Source organism: Vombatus ursinus, unplaced genomic scaffold, assembly GCF_900497805.2.
Source record: "Vombatus ursinus unplaced genomic scaffold, bare-nosed wombat genome assembly UNPS02014770.1, whole genome shotgun sequence".
Classification (NCBI taxonomy): Eukaryota; Metazoa; Chordata; class Mammalia; order Diprotodontia; family Vombatidae; genus Vombatus; species Vombatus ursinus.
The window spans coordinates 35580072-35606956 of NW_020954548.1; the positions used below are offsets into that span (position 1 = coordinate 35580072).

The following is a 26885-nucleotide window of genomic DNA, read 5'->3' on the forward strand; positions in this document are numbered from 1 at the left end:
GTATCTCTCCTTCTCTGCCCCTCTGAGTGCCCTAGAAGCTGCAGGGTGCAGAGCAAAGCGCCCTGGACTAGGAGCCAGGACACCTGACTTCTGGTGTTCTGCTCTACCACTGGCTGATTGTGTGACCTTGGTTGAGCCCTTCCATATGAGTTTCAGTTTTCCCCTCTGCAAGATATAATACAGTGTGGGTAAAAGTCTTCTGACTTAATGTTCCATGCTTCTGCTCTTTGTGGACACTTGGATTATTTCAGGAGATGATGAGTGGACAAAGAAGGAGAGAGGGAAAGAGGCTGGTTTATATGGCATTGCTTGTATCTTATTAAACTGTTTTATCTCTTATTCTGGGATAAATGTGTTTTCTTTGGGTTGGTTCTGTCCAAAGGAGAAGTTATACTATTATTACTACTCTTACTATTCCTTAAAAATTAAAAAAAAATAATAAATAAGAAAAAATAGAAAATTAAAAAATAAAAAAACCCCAAAATACAAAATTAGCAAAATAATGAAAAATTAAAATATATGTAATAAACAGGAAGTTACTAGGACCATTGCAAAGAACTTACAGGAAAGTAGGATTTTAGATTCATATAAAAAAAGACATTTTCTAATATTTAGTTCTTTCTATCAGTGGAATGGATTGCTTCATGAGGTAATGATTTCCTCTGCCCCCTTTTGGGGTGGGGTAGGATCTTTTAGCAGAGGCTGAATGACTTCTTTTCTTGGGCGCTACGGAAGGGATTACTGCTCCAAGTAGTGGTTAGACTAGATGACCCATGAGATTTTATGATTCTATAGTGTCTTTTTCTTAACATGAATAATAGATTCAGTAGAGAGGACATGGGCAGCTCAGTGGTGAAGTGGATAGAGCCCTGGGCTTGGAATTAGGAAGACTCATCTTCATGAGTTCAAATCTGGCCTCAGACATTTACTATCTGTGTGACCCTAGGCAAGCCACTTAATCCTATTCATCTCAGTTCCCTCATCTGTAAAATCAGCCGAACCAAGTAGATCCCAATATGGGGTTATGAAGAATCAGACATGACTGAAATGATTCAACAGCAACACCAACAAGAGATGGCATAGTATGTGGCCATGTACCTTTGCTGCCCAAGGCTTTGAGACTCAATGAAAAAAGCCCTGAGACACATAACACTCACTAGCTGTGTGACTCTGGGCAAGTTACTTAACCCCAGCTGCCTCACCAAAAAAGAAAAAAAATACTATGAAGGGAGGAAAGGTATATTTTGTTATAAAAAAAAAGCCCTGAACAGGAAGTCAGAAGCCTTGCATTCTAGTCTTGGCTCTGCTAGTGACTCTGTGTCACCCTGGTTCTTACCTTTCCTTCTCTGAGCCTCAGTTTTCTTATTTGTATAGTGAAATGATTTTAATACAGAGTCTTTAAGTGGCCTCTTGCCTCTAACCACAAGTTAATGTCCCAGAAGATGTCCCCAGAGAGTTAAGAAAGGTAGGCATTTGGGCCCATCTCTTTTTTTTTTTTAAAAACAATTGGGGTTAAGTGACTTGCCCAGGGTCACATAGCTAGTAATTGTCAAGTGTTCGTTCTGAGGTTGGATTTGAACTCAGGTCCTCCTGACTTCAGGGTTGGTGCTCTATCCACTGGGCCACCTAGCTGCCCCTGGGCCCATCTCTTTAGCTTAGCTTACTGGATGATAAAAGAGTGTCCTCTTGTTGAAGGAGGTTACATTTGAAGTTAGGGTGCCCTGAGGTGTAGTTCTGGCTATGACACTTACTAGTTGTACAACTTTGGATACTTCTGTTCCCCACACCAGAATGTTAGGCTTCTGATCACCTGCATTGATTTGGGATTGGGCCATCTTCAAATCCAACCCATTGGTGCATTCTACAGCCTCAGGTTCATTCTCTGTCCACCAGAGGGCTGCTTACTTGGGCTTTTGTTTCGCTATCCTCAATATAACTCTGTAGTCTTTTAGGAAAGTAGACGTTTTCTCTCCTTTTTAAAAGGGAAGAGGAGGTGATAGAAAAGCCTTTCACCCACAATTAAAATAAATTGGTCCCTTCAAAAGCAAACCATCCTTCCATCCTTCTGAAGTTATTTCTTTGATAAAATATTTATCTTACATTTAATGAGAAAAGAAAAAAAATTGCCATGTACATAGCAGACCATAAAGGAGGATTCAGTATGAAACAATAAATTTCCATTTCAAGAAAACCTATATAATAAATACTACACATTGTTTGCAAAGCTGCCCAGCTTTTCTTTGCTTCCTTGTTGGTTTTCTTTTGTTCTGTGTTCTGCACTTTTTACTTCATTTTCCCCCCTCATCCCCTCCCCCCAAAGGCATTGGATGAGCATGGATACACACACACATATACATATACATAGGTATCTACAAACATAGGTATACATACACACATACACTCATACACATAAATATAAGACTGTACTATGCTTATTTCTTCCTATCATCTGTTTCTCTGAAGGTGGATAGCATCTTCCTTCATAAGTCCAAGTGTTTCCATGTTTTTCTAAATCAACCAACTCATCATTTCCTACACTGCAGCAATATTCCTTTCTGGATTCAAACAGTATCTTTCTTCATAGGATCTTTAAGATTAATTTGAGTATTTATAGTAGTCAGAATGACTTGGTTGCTCAAAGTTGTTTTTAAAACAATACTGCTGTTACTATATACAATGTTTTCTTGGTTTGCTCGTTTTGCTCTTCATTATTTCATGGAGGTCTCTCCATGCTTTTCTGAAATCATTGAGCTCATCATTTCTTATAGCAGAATAATATTCCATCATGAACATATACCACAATTGGTTTAGCCATTCCCCAATTGATAGGCATCTCCACAATTTCCAGTTCTTTGCCACCACAAAGAAAGCTGCTATAAATATTTTAGAACATGCAGGTTCTTTTCCATTTCCCCTAATCCTCTTGGGAAACAGACCTAATAGTGGTATCGCTGGGTCAAATGATATGGGCAGTTTAAATCCAAATCTCTCTCCAGAATGGTTGGATCAGCTCATAGATCCACCAAGAGTAAGGTAAGGTCCCAAATTTTCCACTTCCCCTCCAACATTTGTAACTTTCCCCTTCTATCATTTTAGCCAACTTGATAGTTGTAATATGAAATCTCAAGGTTGTTTTAATTTGTATTTCCCAAATCAATAATCATTTAGAGCATTTTTTCATATGATTATAAATTGTTTTGATTTCTTCATCAGAGAACTGCCTATTCACATCCTTTGACCATTTGTTAATTGGGGAATGACTCATATTCTCAGAGATTTGATGGAGTTCTTTATATATTTAAGATATGAGACCTTTATCTGAGGAACTGTCTATAAAATTCCCCCTCCCCCCAGTTTTTTGCTTTCCTTCTGATCTTGGCTACATTTGTTTTATTTGTACAAACCTTTTTAATTTAATGTAATCAAAATTATCCATTTTACATCTCACAACTCTCTTTGTCTCTTGTTTGTTCATAAATTGTTCACCTATCCATAAGTCTGATATGTAATAGGTTCCATGTTCTTCAAAATTTCTTGCAATATGTCCCTTTATATCTAGGTCATGTATCCATTTTGGTCAATGGTATAAGATATTGGTCTATGCCCAATTATTACCACACTTCTGAAATTACACAAAGCCTTTCCAGACCATCTGCCTATGCTAGATAACCACATGACTGTTGAATACAACCCTTAGAAAGTTGCTCTACAAACAGAACTCATGGTTTGGAATTCACAGTGAAGATGTGCAGGTAGCCACTACCCCTCTCAGGCTTTACTAACTCACCAGTGTAATAGAGACCTCAGAGGCTATGCACTGTTATGGTCAGGTAACACTCATCTTAGCAAAACCCCAGAACACAAATTCTGCTGCAGCCCAGCCCTCTGTCGGTGGGTCCTCTGAAGGTGGGTCCTCTGAACATAGCACCCTCTGTAGCTAACCCCTTAAATCTCACACCTTCTTCAGCAAAACCTTTTAAACACAGATCTATTGGCATCAAAGACCTTTGAATATACTCTCTTTAGCTAGGTACTCTGAGCATAACACCTACTGCAGGGAAATCCTGACAATTTTATCATTGTTGCTTACTTGTTTAAGACCAGGGCCAAAGCTGGTCTATTCTTTTAGAAGATCTTATAGGCTGAGGATCAGAGTCAAGCATGGCAGGGATTTCTGACCCTGTGAGGAACTGTCTTATGACCTGACCTCCTGACTTATACTGGAAGCAACTCTGAATTCCAGGATTCCACATTCTTTGGCTACCATGCTGCTCTCTATCTTCTCCCTTCTGTATAAACCCTGCTTTTATCCTGTACTCATCAGGTCTCCCAGGAAACCCCCTAATTATCAGATTCCATAGGACCATGTGTGGGACTGTTGTAGAACACGTGGTGATGGTGGGGCTTACATATTATAAGGTGAGACCTTGGAAGGATGGCTCTCCCTTCCACTCTCCACCTACCTACTCCTATATTTTTTTAAAAAATTTTTTAGGTTAAGTGACTTGCCCAGGGTCACAGTTAGTAAGTGTCAAGTGTTTGGTCTGAGGTCACATTTGAACTCAGGGTCTCCTGACTTCAGGGCCGGTGCTCTATCCACTGTGCCCCCAGCTACCCCCTACCTCCTCCTGTCTTGACCAGCTTTATGAAATGCACCTGCTCAGATCATCTCTGATTCTACTCTTCCATAGGAAAGATGTTTGGAAGTCTGCATCTGGAATAGTGATGATGAATAATGGAAATGCCTTGAAGAGACTTTGGAGAATCTGTAAACATAATGTAAATGGTTCCAGTCTGCCAGCCACACAGTGAATATCTCTGAATGTCTCTGAAACCAAAGAGCCTTCTATTCACTATGTGGCTAGCCAGAAGAGTCCACATATAGATGATTTAAACAGGCTTTCTGGGAAGTGAGTGTCTTAGTCTGTCCCACTTGGATGGGTAGCATTAGAGGTACTCTGTGAACATTCCATATATCTATTAAATTTGAAACTCCTCCTCTGGAATTCGATTTTTGGGAGAAAGCCACTGTTTTCTGTTCAAATGCTACCATTGTCTCTATTTCCTGGGGAGGGAGAAATCAGGACGAGGATATCAGTCAATTATTCTGGAACAGGTAAATTTCTGGGAGCTGGCATAGCAGGAGAGAAGTCCCCAGAGAAAGGCAGGAACAAATAGGAACAGGTTGGTTTTCACTTTCCGTGGCCCTATTTGGTTTTCTTGATAAGCGGGATATGCTCGTGCAGTTACTTATGAAGGTCAGTGTAGTTATCGAGACTCAGTACAACTTGGGTTTGAGCATTCTGTTTTCTTTCAGGATAATTAGTCTGAGAGATAAGGGGACTGTATGGGAAACAGAGTCAAGCCCTCTCTGCTCCTGAGGCCCCAAGGTGGCACTAATTTGAGTAGGAAATGGGGATTCCTTTCTTTCCCAGATACCCCAGCAAGGCCAGGAAGTGATTTCCCTATTAAGTAGCTGTGAAGTGAATCCCAACAGGTCTCTTATTTGCCTGTTTGTCCATCTGGCTGTTTATTGGCTTGTCTATCTGTTTTTGTCTCTGACTATCTTAGTCTGTGTGTGTCCTTGCTAATATGATATTATCTAATATCCTCTATAGATGAATATTATCATTATCAAAGAGGGTAGAGAGGGTCTTGTTGAGAGGAAAAGTGGAATTTACAAAGGACTTTTCCATTCCATAGCACCTTTGATATTCCTGATGCCTCTATCCTGGAAGTAGGGCAGAGATGATTCTTTGGCCTTGGATAGATCCTACTTCATTTTGGGCCCTAATTTAATTTTGTGTAAAATGGTGAGAGTTGAGCTAGATAACCTCTAAGGTCTTTTTTTCAGTACTAATTTTATGTGATTCTCTTAATAGATGGGAAAAGTGAGACTCAGAGTGGGGCAAAGATTTGACCAAAGTCCATGGTTCCTGATTGGCAGTGTAAAGATTAGAAAACACACCCTAATTCCCAGGTCAGGACTTTTTCTCCTGTGCCATTCTAATTTGAGAAATTTCCTCTGCATGAGGTGTGAACTGCTGCTTATCTTCTCAGGGGGCGTGTGCATTCTAACTGGGGTTTTCTGTGCCTCACTAATGAATTGTATGGGAATCTTGGGCTTGCAGTAGATTGATGGGGGTTTATTTCTTTTTTTCTGAGGGGCGGGCTGGGTGATTCAGATCATATGGATCAGCATCAGGGCTCTCCTCTATTGAGAAGATATGATTGTTAGAGCAGCATTAGCAAATTATTCTAGCTCTCCTCCCTCAAGTCCAAATTTGGTTCCTGGCATAATGGCTGTGGAAGGCATAGGGTACAGGGAAGGGTTTAGGAAGGAAAAAGGTGTGACAGGAGAGCTGTTATTGTTGTACTCATCTTTGAAGTTCTTCTCTAAGGTCAGGTTTCTGGGAGAGGAAATGAGGTGTTGTAGCTAATGTTCCAATGTAGGAGTCAACTAAACCTGAATTTGAATCTTGACTCAGTTTACTAGCTGTGTGGTCCTTGGCATATCACTTATTCCCTCTAAGCCTTAGTTTCCTTATCTGCAAAATGAGGATGATTATAGCACCTATTTGACAGAGTTTTAAGGACATGTGCTACCCCCCAAAAAACCCTACTATGTATTTAACTACTTTGCATATATTTATATTTATGAATTTTACATTTATGTTGTATATATCTTTCTATGTACTTATCTCTTCCAGTAGAATGTAAACCAGCCAAGTTGGTGGAGTAAGAGAAAGCAGTGTAGCCAAGCTCCCCTGACAACCACTCAAAGGAAGATTTTAGCTGAATGCCAGGACAACTAGTGATCACAAATCTAAAGAGAAAACACAGTGGATCATCTTTTTAGCACAAACTCACAAAGTCCACCCAGTAATTAGGGAAGGAACTGAGGTATAGTGGTGGGCTGGGATTGTGGAGCTAGATGTTAGGAGAGAAAGAAGGCTATCACACTGAAGCTCTGACCCTAGTAATAGGATACCAGATGTGACAGACAATTATCATACAAGGCCATTACAGTCCTGCCAGAAGGGTACAGAGCCTGGCCCTAACACAAAGTCCTAATATTGGAAGTAAGACTGGAAGAATGAGTAAATGAAAAAAAAAGACAAATAAAGAAAAACAGCTATTATGATGCCAGGGATGTCCAAGATACAAACCCAGAAAAGGAGAATAACTCCAAAACACATACAATTAAAGCCTCAAAGAGAAACACAGCTTGACTAAAGATTAATTAGAATTCCTAGAAGAAATAAAACAAAAGCTTAAAAATGATACAAATGAAATGAGAACTAGAGAACTAGACTAGAGGAAAGAATAGGACAAGAAATGAGAGTTATGGAGGAAAGACTTGGAAAGAGAATTAACAGCTTAGCATAAGAGGTTAAAAATAATCAACAACACTTTGCCCAAGTAACAGAACCTCTAAAAATTAGAATGGATCAAGTAGAATTGAATGATTCCATGAAAATATAAGCTAATTGTGGGTGAATGTAGGTAGTAATTGTTTCTCTTTTGGCCAGAAACCCTGAGGGTGTTTCCCTCCCAATTTGATTTTTTTTTTTCTTATTAAAGGGGTCATCCCTTGGCTCACTTCTTAAACAGCCCTAATCACTGAATGGGTGCTGCCTCAATCAAAGTGAGAACTCAGAAAGGCCTTAGCTTAAAAAGGTCAAGGTCTCCCATTGCATTCTGGACCATTTCCAGTTGTCCTGATCTATGTCTCACCACTGGACTCACACTGCTCTGGAAGAGAGAGTGAGTCTGGTGACTTTGCACAGCCCTCCCTCACTTAAATTCAATTCACTTGCAAGTGGTCATGGCATCATCTTTTTTTAAAATTTTTTATTAATTTTTTTTGATTTATCAACAATCACTTCCATATGCTTTTGAGTTAAAAATTTTTCTCCCCCTTTCTTCTCACCACCCTTCCCAAGACAGCACACAATCTGATATAGGCTATACATATACATTCTTATTAAACATATTTTCACATTAGTGATGTTGTAAGTAGAAACTAAAACCAGTAGGAGGAACCACCAGAAAGAGTAAACAAAACTCAACAGAAGAGAAAAAAAATAGCAATTCAACTTCCATAGCTCTTTCTTTGGATGTGGATAGCATTTTCCATCATGAGGCCTTTGGAGATGTCTTAGATCCTTGTATTGCTGGGCAGGGTTAATTTTATCAATATTAGTCATCACACAACGTAACTGTTATTGTGTACAACATTCTCTTGGTTCTGCTCACTTCACTCGGCATCAGACCATACAAGTCTTTCCAGATTTTTCTGAAGTCAGCCTGTTCATCATTTCTTATAGCACAATAGTATTCCATCACATTCATATACCACAACTTGCTCAGCCATTCCCCAATTGATGGGCATCCTCTCAATTTCCAATTCTTTGTCACCACAAAAAGATCTGCTATGAATATTTTTGTACATGTAGGTCCTTTTCCTGTTTGTGTGATCTCTTTGGGATATAGCCCTAGAAATGCTATTGCTGGGTCAAGGGGTATGCACATTTTGATAGCCCTTTGGGCATGGTTCCAAATTGCTCTCCAAAATGGTTGGATCATTTCACAACTCCACCAACAATGCATTAGTATTCCAATTTTCCCACATCTTCTCCAACATTTATTATTTTCCTGTTTTGTCATGTTGGCCAATCTAATAGGTGTGATGTGGTACCTCAGAGTTGTTTTGATTTGCCTTTGTCTAATCAGTAGTGATTTAGAGCATTTTTTCATATGACTATAGATGGCTTTAATTTCTTCATCTGAGAACTGCCTGTTCATATCCTTTGACCATTTATCAATTGGGGAATGACTTGTATTCTTATAGATTTGACTTAATTCTCTATATATTTTAGAAATGAGGCCTTCATCAGAAAGACTGGTTGTAAAAATTCTTTCCCAATTTTCTACCTTCCTTCTAATCTTAGTTGCATTGGCTTTGTTTTTGCAAAAGCTTTTCAATTTAATGTAATCAAAGTTATCTATTTTGATTTTCTTAATGTTCTCTATCTCCTGTTTGGTCATGAATTCTTCTGTTCTCCATAGATTTGATAGGTAAACTATTCCTTGCTCTCCCAGTTTGCTTATAGTATTAGCCTTTATATCTAAATCATGAACCCATTTTGACTTAAATAAAGTATATGGTGTGAGATTTTGATCTATGCCTAGTTTCTGCCATACTCTTTTCCAGTTTTCCCAGCAGTTTTTTTCAAAGAGTGGGTTCTTATCCCAGAAGCTGGGGTCTTTGGGTTTATCAAATAACACATTACTATAGTCATTGACTACTGTGTCTTACATATTTAACCTATTCCACTGATCCACCACTTTATTTCTTAGCCAGTACCAAGCAGTTTTGATGATTGCTGCTTTATAATACAATTTAAGATCTGGAATAGCTAGGCCACCTTCCTCTGCATTTCTTTTCATTAGTTCCTTTGATATTCTGGACCTTTTGTTTTTCCAAATGAATCTTGTTATTACTTTTTCTAACTCTGTAAAATAATTTTTTGGTAGTTTGATTGGTATGGCACTGAATAAGTAAATTAGCTTAGGTCGAATTGTCATTTTTATTATATTAGCTCGGCCTACCCATGAGCAACTGATGTTTTTCCAATTATTTAGATCTGACTTTATTTGTGTGAAAAGTGTTCTGTAATTGTGTTCATAGAGTTCCTGGGTTTTTTATAATGTCTACGGTCATGGCATCATCTTCCTGATATTATGGTCCTCTTCGAGAACAAAGGACAAGCCACAACAATTGTGGAGAGGGAATTTTTTTCAATTTTTGTATTTGTATCTTAAGAACCTCTCAATGTGCCAACATAGTAGGCCGTTAATAATGTTTCCTGATTGATTAAAATGAAACAATATATAAAATGCTATATAATAATAATAGTTATTACTATTATTATTACCCCCTTAAAAAAGTAAGAAACCTGGTCCCCTCCCTCCCAGGTCTTTGAACTCCTCTGATTATCAGATTCAACTTAGGGGCGGCACACAAATTTTTTTATCTCTAAATTTTTTTTGCTGTGAAAGAGTACTGTACAAGCTGCTGCCCAGGGCCACTTGGAGTCACTGGGGTCATGACCTCAACCCAGTTAGGTGGTTCAACAGCCAGAACTTGGCCATTTGCTACCTTGTGGCCTCTGGCAAGATTCTGTCAGGGACCCAAACTGGGTGTAAGGTTGGGGTAACACCATGGATGTGTGTGAGAGAGAGGACTGGTCTAGTAAAGCCCTGAGCTAGGTCTCAGCTATATTTCAACATTCCATTCTATGGCTAGGTACATTTCTTAGCTATTTATCACTATTTATCATGTAAAGTGACTCAGGAGAAGGTGGTTTGCCTGAGGCAGAGATGTGAAGGAGGAAAAATTAGTCTTTGATATTCCTTTCCCTTTCACTCTCATTTCTTAGATGCCCAGTTCTTGGCCAAGGTTTCCCAAGGACCATATTTTGACTCTCAACTTCTCTCTGCCTTCCCTGTATCAAAATGTATCCTTAGCAGCTTTGTTAGAAATAATTTGATAAACTAATTTATACTGAGGTATTAATGACTAGCACACCTAGTCTACTGTGATTTGCACATACCTTACTACAAAGGAATGACATCATTTCAAGATGAGAGGTAGGAAGACTTGGAAGATTTTTAAACCTCTGGGAAGGGCACGTTTCTCCATCTAACTAACCTATACTTTCCCAGGTACATCTCTCCCCACCAGAGTTGCTGAAGCTTCTGAATATATACTGTTAACACGCACACACACACACACACACACAGACACACACACACACACACACACACACTCTTAAAAAACCAAACTGAATAATAGTTCAATTTCTCATACATGCCTATTATTCTCTAATGTATATTGTAATTTTTATTCTTTTTTTTTTTTTTGAGATTAGATCTCCCTATCTTGCCTATGGTACTACAACATACACTTATGGGTCCAGTCCCAATATCAAACTGCATGGAAGCTTTGATCTTCTCTACTTTTCCAAGCTGGGCTGATATACCCTTCATCTGGCAGACTGGTAGTCCTCAGCTACTGGGGTTCACCACATTGGTGTCAGACTTAGTGCAGACATCCAATTAGCTTTAGTTCTACTGCAGTTCAGGTCTACCAAACTTAAGAGATCCACCAGTTTAAGCCTCCCCAGTGTCAAAGACTATAGAAATGGCCATCATTTCTGGCTTGGGTTTATTGATTCAATTCACAATAAAAATGAAAATTTAAAAATAAAAAAAATAAGTGCAAAAAGGAGAGAAACAGTCCCTGTTGACTTTGTAGAAAGTAACAGTTTTCATGATATAGGTCCAGTTCAGCAACTGGGACTAACACAGACTGAACAGCCTCTCTATCTGACCCAGTATACTGTGATCTACCTCCTTGAGTGATTCTGGAGATGCTTTTCAGGTCAATAAGCCTGGTCCATTTTCTAGAGGTCTAGGGCTTGGATGCTCCCTCTCTATCTTGGAACCACTGGAAAATATGATTCTTTAGTCCTCAAGTCTTCAGGATGATCATAGTCTGCCCAAGCTAGACAGAACAGAGATGGTGGGCTCTATCCAGGACTCCAGCACCCAGGACCCTGTTCTGTTGATTTAAATACCCTTTTTCTCTCTCCTTCCAGATGTTTTACCTACTGCTCCTGACCCTCTTCCTGGGAAGCTCAGTTCCTATGATTCAAGGTGAGTTATGGTTCCATCAATCACTGGCCTCCCTCTTTGGTCTCTTGCCTCCAGGACCCAGTCCTGTGGTGGCCTCAAGGAGATTGTCTCCTGTGAGTCAGGGGAGAATGGTTCAGTTCTTCTCTAGGGATGGAGTAGGTTGCTTAGGGAACAGCTAACTCTTAGGGGATAGGATTTCTAGCTTCTTCAATGTAAGATCACTGTAAGTAGGGATAATTTCTTTTTCTATACTTGTGACTGTACTTGTGTTCTCAGAACCTGGTACAGTGCCTGGCACATAGTACTTAATAAATACTTCCTTGGGAATTTGCTATGGACAGAATAGTTTCTGGGGGATGAGAATTCATGGTTTTATCCTAGCATGGTGTAGCAGAAAGAATGGTGGACCTATAGTACAGCTAGCATCACTTACTAATTGGCTGGCCATAGGTACTTAATCTCTCTGATCCTATTTTTTCCATCTTTCCTCAAAGTATAGATACTGTTGCTCCAGATTGACCACATAATTGGAGGGCTCCCGTGGGCCATCTGGGAGAGAGGGAGGCAAGTGTTCCTTAGAGACAATTGGGCTTAAATTTCTCAGTGTTAGTACAGAGCCAGGGCTAGGGGTGGGGATTCTAAGGCCAGGGGAGAGGAAAATTCTATGTGGTTCCTAGGGTGATCCTGTTCCCTCATTTGTGAACAAGATTGTTGCTCGTTCTTTGTTCTTGAAGAGGACCAATGACATCAGGAGGGTGATATCTTGACTTGCAAGTGAATTGGATTTGAGTGAGGCAGAGCTGTGCAAAGTCATCAGCCTCACTCTCTCCTCCAGAGTCATCAGAGTCCAAAGGGACATAAGGAAATGTGGAGGACAGGGTTAACCATAGGTATTTATGAGAAATAGGATTAGTCAGACTCAGTCTTCATCAGAATAAAAGAACACTCCTATTAGAAAGGGATGCCAACCACACCCAGCTGAAGTAAGACAGGAGAAAGAGATAAAGACCTTAATTTCTTCTACATTCCCCTAAGCCCCTCTGTTTTTTTTCTTAGCCCTCCAACTCCCTGAATGAGCACCTGTGATTAAGGGGAAACCCCCCCCCCCCCCCGAAGCAAAACTGTTTACCCCTTCAGCTTTCAGCACTCTGGGCCCTCTGTAGACATAGTTTTGGGGAAGGAAAATGCTAATGTTAGCATCAGGCTATTCTACATGACTCGGGTGGGCGTGGGGGAACCTCCACACCCCCTTCTCTCTCTGTGTTCTTCTTTTTTCTGTCTCTGTCTACCAGCCTGTCTCTCTCATCTTTTAAAAAATTGCTATTCTAGAGGAAAACTCTGCCATCCAGGCCCTGTCCAGCTATAGCTTTTTCTCTCCCCATGCTGGGAAGAAATATGATGCACAGGGTCTTTACTTCCCTAGGTCTTCTGGCAAAGCCACTAGTCCAAGTCTTGCCAGATTGTGGTTTGTCCTTCATTCTCAAAAAGAACCATGACACCAGGAAGGTGATGCCATGACTTGTAAGTGAATTGGATCTAAGTGAGGTAGGGCTGTGCAAAGTCACTAGCCTCACTTTCTCTTCTGGAAATATCTGGGTCCAGTGGCAAGATAAAGATCGGGACAAAGTCTTACCAGATAGACTATTAAATAAGGATGAACTTTTGCTATTTATTTATTTATTTGATGAACTTTTAAATCACTATGAAAAAGTGGAATGGGCTCCATTAGAAGGTAATGAGTTCTCCATTTTGGGAGGTCTCAAAGTGGAAGTTCCACGAGCACTTGTTGGGATATGATAGAGATATTTGCTTCAGTTAGGTCTAGGCCTAGGTGACTTTTGAGTTTTTTTTTTCTGAAGCTGTCATTTTATGGTCCATGAGAGATGACATACAGTGGTGGAAAGTGTATAGGATGGAGAGTCAGGGGACCTGGATTTTAGGGCAGCCCCCAAGGCCAGGAGGAACCTTAAGGTTTAAATTGCATTGGAGTATACTCAAAGATTGTGGATAATGTGCTGTAGTGGGAAGAACTCTTCTGGGCTGGGAGCCTAGAAACCCTGGTTTTATCTGTGATTCAGTGTAAGACCTTGGATAGTTCCTCCTTCCTCTGGGGGCTATTTCCCCGTGTGTCAAAGGAAGGAGCTGAACCAGATTTCTGATTTCTCATGTGACATTTTCTGTTTGAGATTCACCTTTTCATCTCTTCCCCAATCGTCTTATCACCCTAGAGATGTTTCTGTCCCTGCAGCTGGCCCCCTCCTCCCAATAGTGAGCTCTTGCTTGAGACTGCCATTTGAGGAAATGCCCAGGCCAGCTATGGTTCATGTTTCTCTAAGTTCTGCTCCTGACTGATGCTTTCCCATCTTGCCTATCTCTGGGTACCTTCTTCCCCTTCCTAATCACCCATCCCATATTCTGTTTCCTTTTTATGTGTAGAGTTCCCCCATTAGAATGTAAGCTTCTTGAGGGTAGGAATCATCTTTCTTTTTTCTTGTATGTGGATTCCCAGGGTTTAGCTCAATGTCTGACACTTTGTTTGTTGTTCAGTTGTTTCAGTTGTGATTGATTTGTTGTGACTCCATTTGAAGTTTTCTTGGTAAAGATACTATAATGACTGTCCATTTCCTTCTCCAGTTCATTTCACAGATGAGTAAACTGAGGCAAACAGGGTTAAGTGATTTGCACAGGGTCAGCCAGCTAGTAAGTGTCTGAGGCTAGACTTGAACTCAAGTTTTCTGGACTCCAGGTCTGGTGCTTTATCCATTGTGCCACCTAGTTGCCCTCCTACTTGGCACACAGTGATTGATTAATAAATGCTTATCGATTTTTTTTATTTTTAGGCAATTGAGATTAAGTGACTTGCCCAGGGTCACACAGCTAGTAAGTGTCAAGTGTTTGTTCTGAGGCCAGATTTGAACTCAGGTCCTCCTGACTCCAGGGCCAGTGCTCTATCCACTGCGCCACCTAGCTGCCCCATGCTTATCGATTTTCTGACTTACTGATGCAATCTTTTCTGTCCTTGTTTCTCTGTGTCCTGCTCTTATTTCCTCCTATTCACATATTATTGCAGATCACCTCAATGACAACCTTCCAGACCACAGAGCTTACCAGAGTCAATTAGTAAAAAGTGGCTAAGATTTTTTTTTTAAAAAAAATTTTATTCCCCCCCTCAATTACTTGTTAAAACAATTTTTAATATTTTTTTAAAGTTGGGGGTTTAGGATTTTTTTTATAAACTCTCAGAACTTCCTTAATCCTCCTCTCTCCTGCCATCTTTTGCCTCAATTCTTATCTAGCTTTTAACTACTGAATGGGTGTAGCCTCAGACAAACTCAGACCTGGGAAAGATCTTAGTTTAAAAAGACCAAAGCCTCCCACAGCATTCATGGCCAGTGGCAGTCATCCTGACCTATGTTTTGCCACTAGACTCGGGCAACTCTGAAGGAGAGAGTGGGACTGATGACTTTGCACAGCCCTGCCTAGCTTAAATCCAATTCACTTACAAGTCAAGCCATCACCCTCCTGATGTCTTCGGTCCTCTTCAAGAAGGAAGGATGAACAACAATGGGACACAACGGAAAATATTTTTTAACCCTTTGAGCTAGTTGCAGAGAGGTGTGAGATGATTTGCCTCAAGTCATACAGCAAATATGGTACACAGCTGGGAGGTGAACCTAGGTCACTTGGCATCAGGGATATCCTGGTAAATGTTTAAGAATCAACCCTTTGAAGGGTATGACACACTTTTAAATTTAGTTTGTGTAATTAACATTTTCTTCGGCGCTTTCTTATGTATAGATAATCAACAAAACAATAAACCAATCCCTCACTTGTAGTGTTTGCTGATTTCTGAGGTATAGATGCTCATGACGAAAATTTAACAGTTGGTTGGAGCTGGTACAATTGTGCTGGTCAGAGCACCAGCTGAAACCTAGTCAATGTCATTACCTCTCAGAGTTTCCAAAGCCCTTTTTCTTTCCCCCTCTTCTCAGGTCTTTTCTATCACTTCTTTCTTTTAAGGCCTAGGAGAGTCGGCTATAGGCTCTGAGTTGCCTGAAGACCCTGAGAGGAAGACCTGAAACCTGCCTTCCGTATTAGAAGGACAAATCAACAAGCATTTATTAAATGCTTACCATGAGCTATGCACTGGGGATACAAATGCAATCTAGTCCCAAAGTTCATTTGGTCTGGGAATCTTTCCTCATGGGAGAGATCAATGACTTGTGTCAGGGGCAGGGTGGAGTTAGAGAAAGCCAGCACGTCTGTCAGTTTTAAAGATGCAGGCAGCCAATCAAAGAGGCCACCCTATCCTTGTGGCAGGGAACACAGGACTCTTTGTTAGGCAATCTGGACATGCTCCAAAGGACCCTGTCAAGGACACCTCCATGTTAGGAGGACTGGGCATGTCCAGACCAGCCCAGTTTACACAAAGAAGAGAAAAAAAATCCTAAAAGCAAAAAACAGCCCTGCTCTTCAGAAATACGCTAATGGCTAGGCACAGATAAAATACATACAGGAAAAACTGGAGATAATTTCAAGGAGAAGACATTAAGATTAAGGAGGTTTGGGAAAAGCTTCCTTTTAAAAAATAATATTTTATTCCCCCCCATTATACGTAAAATAATTTTAAATTTTTTTTTAAGTTTTGAGCTTCTAAGTTTAATTAATTTAAGTATAATTTAAGTTTAGAATTTCTAAATTCTATCCCTCCCTCCTTCCCCTCTCCCTGAGATGGTAAGCAACCTGATATAGGTTATAATGTACAATCACATAAAACATTTCCATACTAGTCATTTTGTATAAGAAGACTCAAACAAAAAAAAGAAAGAAAGAAAGTGAAAAATAGTATGTTTCAGTTTGTATTCAGACAACATCAGTTCTATGTCTGGACGTGGATAGCACTTTTCATCATGAGTCCTGTGGGATTGTCTTGGATCATTATATTGCCGTGAATAGACAAGTCATTCATGGTTCTTTATTGTACGATGTGGTTGTTACTGTGTGCAACGTTCTCCTGGTATGCTCACTTCGCTTTGTATCAGTTCATGTATGTTTTTCCAGGTTTTTCTAAAACCATACTACTTGTCATTTCTTATAGCACAAATAATATTGGGAAAGGCTTCTTGCAGAAGTTGGGATTTTAGCTGAGACTTAAAAGAAGCCAGGGAAGCCAGGAGATAAACATGAGGAGGGAGAAAGTTCCAGTCACGGGAGATAGCCAGTGAAATGCTGGGGATCAGAAGTCAGAGTGCTCTCCGCACAGAGGCCAGAGTCATTGGATAATACAGTACACAGAGGGAAGTAAGGTACAAGAAGACTGGAAAGGGAGGAAGGGGCCAGGTTATGAAGGACTTTACAAACCAAACATGGGATTTTACATTTGTTTCTGGAGGTAGTAGGGAGCCACTGAAATTTACCCAACTGGGGGGATGCTTTAGGAAGATCTATTTGACAGCTGAGTGAAAAATGGACTCTAGAGGGAAAGACTTGAGCCAGGCAGAACAATGAGCAGCCTATTGCAATAGTTTAGGAGTGAGGTGATAAGGGAGTACATTAGAGTGGTGGCATTGTCAGAGGAGAGAAGGAGGCGTACGTGAGAGATGTGACAAAGGTAGAAATATCAGGATTTGGTGTTGGATATGGGGTGGAGGAAGTGAGGAGTCGAGGATGACATCTAGTTTTTGAGCCTGGATGACTGGGAGGATGGTAAGGCTCTTGACAGTAACAGGGAGCCCATCAGGTCCCAGGACAGCTTTGTCTCTTTTTAGAGAAAACAAATCCCTATGGCAGAGAGAAGAGGGCAGTGGGTCTAATCCCAATCGTGGAGGAAGGATCGTAGATATTAGTCCTATCACATTTCTATAGGCGCCATCTTTGCAGACAAGCAGAGAGGTTCAAGTGAATAGAGAAATACATACATACATAGAAAGTCAGGAAGCCAGGGAGCTGGATAGTTACACAGGCAGCAGACAGATAAATGGGCAGGGAATATGTCTATAGACATATAGTTAGATGCCTGCATATAGATAGGGAGATAGACTAGCAGGTTGACAGATATCCCTCTAAAGGGGGGACCATTTCATGTGGAGTATTCTCTACCTAGAGGAGCTATGGCTTTTGGGTAAGAAATGAGTTTTAGAAAAGTAGAAGGCCTGAATTCTGGGAAAGGGGGGGTGGTAGGGAAGAGAATAAACATTTTTATAAAGCCTACTATGTGCTATTGTACCAAGTGCTATATTTATCTCGTTTGATCCTCATAACAATTTTGTGAGATAGGTACTATTATAAGTCCCATTTTACAGTTGAGGAAACTGAGGAAGACAGTGGTTAAATGACTCACTCAGGGTCACACAGCCAGTAAGTATCTGAGGCCAGATTAGATCTGATTCCATGTTCCATGTTCCGTGTTCCTGATTCCATGCCAGGCTCTCTATTCACTGTGCCACTAGATGCGTCAAAGCTCATGCCCAGCTCATCTTCTCCCTTCCTGGATACTTTCTGTCCTATCTTCATCCTAGGTTGTATCTAGGTCAGAAACCAACTAGGGTAGGACTGAATATATGGGTTTTGTATATGTACTAGGGATGTTCAGACATTTTCCTGGGTCACTATTGTACCCCTTTAGTCACTTCTGAAGTCTTCTTAAAAACGATGTGAAATTCCCTTAACTACATTAAGTCTTGCCCTGAGTACCTATTGTCTTTTTGATTTGCAAAGATTTTTATAGCATACTTTTGGGGTAGTAGAACCACTGCACTTGGACTTTAAATATCACAGTGTCATATGTGTTTACAAACCAGGTAGAAATGGCCCTGCTAAAGAGAACAAACATGAAAAAAGCAGATGGATGAGACCAAGTATATGCTGGAAGTGGCTCCATTTTGATAGCATTGATTGATCAATTCAAACTGTAATCAGAGGGAGTGAAAATATCAAAAACATGGGAAACAGTCTCAGATTTTATTACCACTGGAAACCTGGGGTTGATAGATTATCAATAGTTACTGACCTAAATGCCTGTTTATATTCTATATAAAATTTTCATGAGAATCAGTTATAGACCTCTTGAGGACATCCTTCATCAGGATCAGACCAGCATTCGCAAGCAATATTATAGAGTAGTACACATCTTTACCATCTCCCAAAGGACTGAAATGAGAGGATGTAGAGAGTACAAGATCCTATTGTGTTTGATAATTATGAAAAAAGATGCAAAACCCCCCAAAACAAAAATAAGCCCATATTTATTAGAGTAAAACACCATTAAGGGCTCTTTTCTAACATGACATCTCCTATCCATGCATCAAAATTATTCAAGATTCACTGAAAGGTACCCCAACAGAAGTATTTATTCAATGATCATGAATATAATCATAAATATCAAATGAGGCCTAAAACAGAGGGTAAGGCCTAAGAGGTATGGTCTAAGTTAATTCTTTATGGATAGTGAAGTCTTCCAGATAATTATATTTGTGGACAACCGCATGCTAGATTTAACAAGCCTTGGAATGCAGAGCTTTCTGTGTGAAATATATGACTACCCAAAAGAGTTTGACCTTATTATCCACAAGAAAAACCAAATGAATGCAGAAGGATTATTATCAAGGTTCTGATGCGGCTAGACAACCTATAGAGCTCATCAGGTGGTTCTATATCTATCTTGGACAGGCAGTACAAACGACTTGGATCTATACTTACTCCAAGTCCAGGGCTTTATCCATCACATCACCTGTCTACTAACATGAGATGGAAAGAGCCAGAGTCATGTAGTGGGGATTGGAGTAGATCAGAGATGATTTAGGACATGATTGGCTTGGAGATCGCTTCTGTCTCTGTAGCTTATTTCCCATGATAAGACTGTACTCACTTGCTCTGCCCTGGTCTCCTAGTCTTAGGCTTATGAAGCTAATAGGGAAGCAAGTAGTAGGAGAAGCTGGAAATGTGGCCTGAAGAACAGAAGCTAGCAGAAGTAGAGGAGATATCCCAGAGGAGAAATCAGATTCTGGTTCAGATTGCCAGCAGTTGCCTTGAGGAGGAGATAGACTACCCATGGGCTGTCCTGAATCCTTAGGCCCCATGACTGATTAGACAATGACCCTCTGGGAGGTTTGGCCATGAGTGACCTTGAGGGATGCCTACTAGCTCCTTATGAAAGAGCCTGAAGGGGAGGTTTGAATGAATGAAATTTTTTTTTATTTAAAAAGCACTTATTAAACATTTATTGTGTATTAGGCACTAAAGTCTAGCAATACAGAGCACAAGAAGACAGTCCCTATTCTCAAAGAGCTCATGCTCTACTTGAGTAAGACTACACTTACTGATTTGGGGGTTTCTGTAGTAAGGCAGGTAGCAAGGCCCAGATATCTTTGGGGTTCATTGGGTTACCAATTCACCACGATTGGGAAAGAAAGAGTGGGATGGAGAGTCAGAGTCATCCATGGAATTCTGGGTTCCCTCTGGCAGGAGTTAAGTTAGGGGTGGTGGTGTCAGTGTGCAGAAGTGAGGAGAAAGGGGGAAGGGGACATTGGTGGGAAGGAGGAATGGGGTCATGGTGGTGTGGAGCAGGGGAGGAGTTGGAGGAACTTTGAATCTAAGTGGTGTCTTTTTTAACTCCTATATTTCGTACTCAGGTATAGCATAAAAAATTTAGGACTTACTGGTTCTAGGAAGAGCCACAGACACATTGCCCATCTGGCAGTTGTTTTAACATAATCATTTTTGCCTTTTTCTTATATGATTATCACTAATAAACTGTATACAGTTATGCTGTGCTTTGGCGATTGAATTTCATTGAAAACCAGCAGTGAAAGGAAGAGGGTGGAATTTTCGTCTAATGTGTAGGGGAAATAGAAACCATGCTAGATGAGACTACAAAGAAACCAGCTATCTTAAAGTTTGTCATAGCCCTGTGTTCCCCCCGGTGTTGGGTAGGGTACTAACCTCTGGGGTTAGTAAAGGTTTGCTGGCTCATCAAATAGAAGCAAGTATTTGGACGACAGCACCCTCTTGTGGTTAAATGGAAAATATGGCTCTCAGCTTTTCCTATGGGTTCTTTCCAGTCATCCAGAATGATTCTAAGGGCTCACTGCTGGTCCACTGACTCTTGGTCACACTCAGCCTTCCATCTCTCTCACTGGCACTCTTGTCCTTGACATTCCATTGGTCCTGTTCCCCTCCTTCCCCTTCCCTTCCCTTATCCTCTCTCCCTTCCCCTCTCCTTATCCCCCTTCCTCCCTCCTATTCTCCTCTCTCTCCCCCCACCCCTCCCCCATCTGTCTGTCCGTCTCTCACATGCAAACACTCTGGGGCCAGTCACCGACACCACTCCAGGTACAATCACCAAGTGCCAAGAGAACACCTTGATGTCCTTTTAGCTGGGAGAGTAATTCATTTTTCTAAGCCCTCTTTGCCTTCCCTGCACAGTTGTCTGCTAATGTAAGCACTTCATCACTTGCTATGAATTAGGCTCAGAAAAAACAAAACAAAACTCTGGATCCAATGATTTCTCTCCGAGGGCCCCTTTTTTCCATATGGAAACTACAAGGAATTATCCCGTTCAGATATTCCATCTATTAGCTCTCTGCCATCACTGCTCATTGGTGGTGTGGGTGATCCTCACAGGAATGTGAAGAATCTGGCATCTACCCACTCTGGCCACAGCTAGCCAGGCAAAGGACACCTGCCTCTGGCTGGCTCTGGAATCCCCCTTCTTCATGCATTCTCACTTGAAGACTCACTCTTGGAACACAGAATCTTGTTCTGGGCTCTCCTCTCATTTACTTTTCTTTTCATTCACTCTAAACAATGGCCCTCACTCACCATCATAGGGCCATAGATTTAAATCTGAAAGAGACTGTTAAGATCATCTAGACCAAACCCCTCATTTTACAGATGAAGGAACTGAAGCCCAGAGAGGATGAGTGACTCAAAGTCACAACCACAGATGCAGGATTCAAACCCAGGTCCTCTAACTCCAAATCCAGTGCTTTTCACTCCCTCATCCTGTGACTCCTCATACCCATCTACACTTGATATCTGCATGGGATTGATAACTCTTCCCTCCTCCCAATCCATTTCCATAGTTTGGGAATTAACAACTGCATATAGCTGGGAAAAATGTATTTTTTTTCATCAACAGATATGGAAGTGAGCAGTGGGAGAGGAGGGGTGTTCTGAAGGCTTTCTGGGGCCAGGTTTAGGGCTGGAGGCCTGCTTACCTCACCTTGGATAAGTTGACCCCCAGCTCCCTTCTTGTGTCAATGTGACTTTGAAACCCTTCCTCCTCTAACCAGGAGAGCTTTGTAGCTCTGGAGTGGCCTGCTGAGTGCTGGGTTGAGACAAGAGAAAATGTGCTGCAGGGTCACTTCTTTTGAAAGAGCCTGGGGAGAAAGGTTTGTTTTTTTCCTTCATTTTTTTTTTTTTTGGTGAACTTTGAGGTGAATAATTTCTTCATCTGTAAATTAAGGATAATAATACTGGTATAGCAGAACCCAGTACCTTCATCTCATGTGGGCTCTGTACTTCCAAGTATTTAGTGGGTCAGCATCCGCTCAAAGCAACAGCTTGGTAGCTTCCCTGATGCAATTGCTTTTATAAGGGCAAAGGACACATTAATTCCAAGCTCAAGGCATTTTATCAGAAAGCATAGCTATAAAATCAGTGACAGGAAAGGGCTCCTCTATAGGCACAAAAGGAGGCATACTTTCCCACCTGTCGGTAGGGAAGCCACATATAGAGAGAATACATGTGAACCTGGACAAGTGACTTAAATGGTGTCTGCCTCAGTTTCCTCATCTGTACAATGGGTTGTTGTGGGGATCAAATGAGACAATAATTGTAAAGCACTTAGCACAGTGCTTGACACAGAAGTAAGTGCTATACAATTGTCAACTATTATTACTATTATTATTATTACCAAGAAATAGGTATGGAGAGCATACATGTAGTGCACATGTGAGTAAGGAAAACCCATGGAAGACACACATGTAGTCAAATAGGTGACAAAGGAATATATGCAAATGGGCACTCATGCCAGGAACATGTGCAGTGAGGGCAAGAAAAGAGAGAACCTGTATGACAAGGAAGTATGCCTTGGTATCCCATTGTCTCTCTGGGAAACACATCTCCACTCTCTTATGACTGCTGAACTGCCCTCTGCTACCATCTGCTCATCTGCAGCTATTCAGCCTTTCAGGGCCACCTGCTGGGGCCCAGTGGTAGTAAAATCCCTTCCTGCAGAGTCGATCTAAAACCTTTTCAGTGAATAGCCCAGGCTTTGAGCGCCCCCCCCCCCCACAATGAGTCCTCCCAACTAAAAGTCAGCAGTTTAATACTCATAATATTCTTTTCACTGATTTTCTCTTGGTGCCCCCTAGAAGTACTTGGCCTCAGTCTACTATCTCCTCTGGGATTATAAAATCCCCTTTTAACTCCTATTAAAGCCCTATTTGTCTTTCTAAATTCCCAAATCCATTTTGAGGACTCCTATCCAACAAAAACTCTGCTGGAGCTATGGAGAGGTGAAGGCAAAGGAGCCTAGTTCTGGGTTCCCATAATGCTCCCCAACTAGCAATATGAACAAGTTTGGGGTAGGAAAAGAGGGAAGAAGTGAAGCTGGCAGGGATGCTGGCCTCCTCTTTATCCCTCTCTTTATTATACATGTCTGCCAGTAACCAAATGGCTGTGTCTTATGATGTGGTCCATCCTCTATAGACATCACTGGTCTATCTACCCCACGAGAGTACCTCCTCTGCAAGTTGTTGGAGGATGGAGTCAGATAGTGAATGCATGTGAATTTCTTGCTAAATCACAAGTGTATAGAAATGTCAACTGTGAGGATTATTTTTGAGGTATTTGATGAGGTAATGATCTATTTTTGAGGTAATGGGAACCTTGCATTTTCCTGTCTGGCATTTTCCAGTTTTTCTTCGATTGGGGGAAAGGGACAAATCTCATTAGTTAAGTGGTTATAGTGTGATATGGGTAGAGTGTCAAGAATCCTTGGAAATGACAGCTCCCATGATCATTCATATCAATGAGGCATAAAAGAGGGGGGGGCATGTGAACACCAAAGGTGTTCGACACTGCTATGAAGGAGCTCCAGGCCAGAGGCCAAATCAAGGTGCAAATCCAAATAGATGGTGAGGTCCAACAGGTCCAACTGCTGTTGGTGAGTAACATTGCATTGTCTGCATTAAACATAAGATCTGTACTCAGTCTGAAGAGTCTAGCCTAACTATCCAAACAGGAAAAACTAAATGAATGGCAAATGCCCATTGTCTGGACTATGAAATGCGGTTGAATGGACAAACTATGGCTCCCATGGAACTTGAATGTGGAAAAAAATACATTTTTATTTTCTTTTTTAAGAAATTTATTTATTTAGTATTTTATTTTTCCCCAGTTACATGGAGTGGATTGCTTGGGGGCATTCCCTAATGCCTCACAACAACCTTTGGAGGTAAATTCTATTATTACCCCCATTTTGCAGTTGAGTAAATTGCCCAGAGTCATACAGCTAGTAAATGTGTGAGGCTGGATTTGAACTCAGGTCTTCCTGACTCCAAACCTAGCGCTTTATCCACTGTGCTATCTTGTGCCTCTAGGGTTTGGACTAGGTGATCTCTAAAAAATCTCTCAGCTCTAATTCTTCTGACTATGCTCCCCAGAAGCATCCAGACTCCACCCAACCCCAGAGCACAAATGTTACCCCCTCTAAGTTTCTACTGTGCTCCAGAGCCTGGTTTATAGGCCTGTAGTTTCATGGGTAAAGACCCTGTGTCCCTATTCTATACCCAGGTCCCAGACCCATCCTCTCCTCTGTTTTAGCCAGCTGCCACCGTCCACTGTCTATTCTCTTTCCAGTGGCTCTGCCCCCTCCCTACACCCTGAGAAAGGTTCAAGTTCTTGTGATGGATGCTCTTACCTGTGATCAGGAATATCACGTTGATAGCACAACTGACTCATCTGAGAGAATAATCCAGGATGACATGTTGTGTGCTGGATCATCTGGCAAAGACTCCTGTCGGGTGAGAGGCCCTATATGTTTCCTCTCTGTTATTCTTCCCCTTGAGCCATATTGGGCTCAGGAGTTCTCTTCTTTTGGGAACTCTCTGCTCCTAAGACCACACGAGCAGCCTCTCTCTTGTCTTTCAGGGTGATCCTGGTGGACCCTTGGTCTGTAAAGTCCAGGACTTCTGGATCCAGGATGGGGTGGTAAGTTGGGGAGAGGGTTGTGGTGCTCCCCACAGGCCCGGGGTCTACACTCTCATCACAGCCTTTGTGGATTGGATCCAATCATATATAAAGTGATTTCCTGGCTTGTTTCCTCCTACCATTCCTTGGTCCCAGCAACAGCTCTGGTCATAACCCTAACTCTCATTTCTGATGGGAAAACAATCAAACTGTATTCCGTACTCTTCCCCATATCAATGGATCTATGAATTTCAGACTTCTCAAAATACTTCCTTACCTGAGACATCTTTTCCTCTTCTGCCGTCTTTGGTGCCCAACAGGCTGTACAACATGGAACTAAGAGCCTAGCACCAGAAGACCGCCTGCGTTCTAGTTCCTTGCTCTTCTCCAGAGGCAGCTAGGTGGTAGAGTGGGTCGAGTGGCGAGTCTGGAGTCAGGAAGATCAGAGTTCAAATTTGGCCTCAGAGACTTACGAACTGTGTGACCCTGGGCAAGTCACTTAACCTCTGTTTGCGTCAGTTTCCGCAATTGTAAAATGAAGATCATAACAGCACCAACCTCACAAGGTTGTCGTGAGGATCAAATGAGAGAATATTTGTAAAGCTCTTGGTTCCGTGCCTGGTGCATAGTAGGTACTATATAACTGCTTATTTTCTTCCTTTCTTCCCTTCTTCCACTGATTCCCTGTGTGACCTTGAGCATGTTCTCTCCTCTCTGTGAGCTCCAGTTTCCCTTTCTGTAAAAGGACCAGGGGCTTGAACTCATCTGGCTCGTAGTGGCTCATAGTGATCATAGTGGATAAGTTTTGGACAAATTGCCTTTTTGTCAGGATTTTACTTAAAATTTTAAAACTGTCATTCATTTATCTGTATTTATCTGTAGTTCTCTTTCTTTGATTTATCCTTCCCTGTTTTTGGTATTACAACTATATTTGTCTCATAAAAGGTGTTTGATATTCTAGGTCAAGCCAAAGCTAGACCAATGCAGTAATTCAGGCTCAGGGGTTAAACTGAGATAAGGCATTCACAAAACATAAACTATTAAAAATAACTTTACTCTGGGACAATTAAGAGGCAACTTCAAGGTTTAAAGGACAAAAAAGTTATTCCCTTCCAAGTCTATAATCACCAGGCATTCAAGAAATTCAGAGGAATGTCCCGACAGGAAGAAAGAGTTTAGAAACCAGATACCTTGGCCAATTTTTGCAAGCAGCAAAAACTCAGTGTTCTCTGATCTAATTCCTTGCTCCCTCTGCACTTCTGTTATTGTTGGTCAGTCATTTTTCAGTGCTATCCAATGCTTTGTGACCCCATTTGGTGTTTTCTTGGGAAAGATGCTAGAGTGGTTTTCCATTTCTCTCTCCAGTGCATTTTACAGGAGAGGAAATTGAGACCAACAAGGTTAAGTGCCTTTCTCAGGGTCACACAGCTAGTAGGTGTCTCAGACCAGATTTGAACGCATGAAGATGAATCTTCCTGACTCTAGGCCTGGTGTTCTATCCATTTCACCACCTAGCTACCTCTGGAGTCAGGAAGACCTGAGTTCGAATCCAGCCTCAGACACTTACTAGCTGTGTGACCCTGGGCAAATCACTTAACCCTGTTTGCCCCAATTTACTCACCCAGAGAAGGAAATGGCAAACCACTCCAGTATCTTTGCCAGGAAAACCCCAAATGGGGTCACAAAGAATCAGACCTGATTGAAGTGACTGAACAACAACACTCTACTAGTTTAGTAATACTGTTGAAGAAGGAAATGAGTTTAATGTCACCTGTTCTTGATGAAGACAAACTAGGTCTTTATAATCAGTGATTTCTTTTCAGTGTGTTCTCTAGCCATCTCTTTAATGATCCATTCTAGGATCTTCCCAGAAATCAAAGTCAGTCTCCCTGGCCTATGGTCTTCAGACCTAATTCTCATGCCTTTTTTGAAAATTAGAACAACATTTGTGTTTGCCCTTCCCATTTTTCATGATTTTTCAAAAATCT

General features: G+C 41.2%; 1 protein-coding gene across 1 annotated transcript in view; it reads left to right on the forward strand.

Moving 5' to 3' along the window:
* The window catches only part of LOC114043636 (tryptase alpha/beta-1-like), a 61990-nt gene extending 36976 nt beyond the window's left edge, over positions 1-25014 (forward strand). The window contains exons 4-5 of the mRNA XM_027862705.1: positions 24568-24731; positions 24859-25014. Of these exons, the coding sequence (XP_027718506.1) occupies positions 24568-24731; positions 24859-25014 (320 nt within the window). The remainder of the gene's footprint in view (positions 1-24567; positions 24732-24858) is intronic.
* Positions 25015-26885: the final 1871 nt, after the last annotated feature.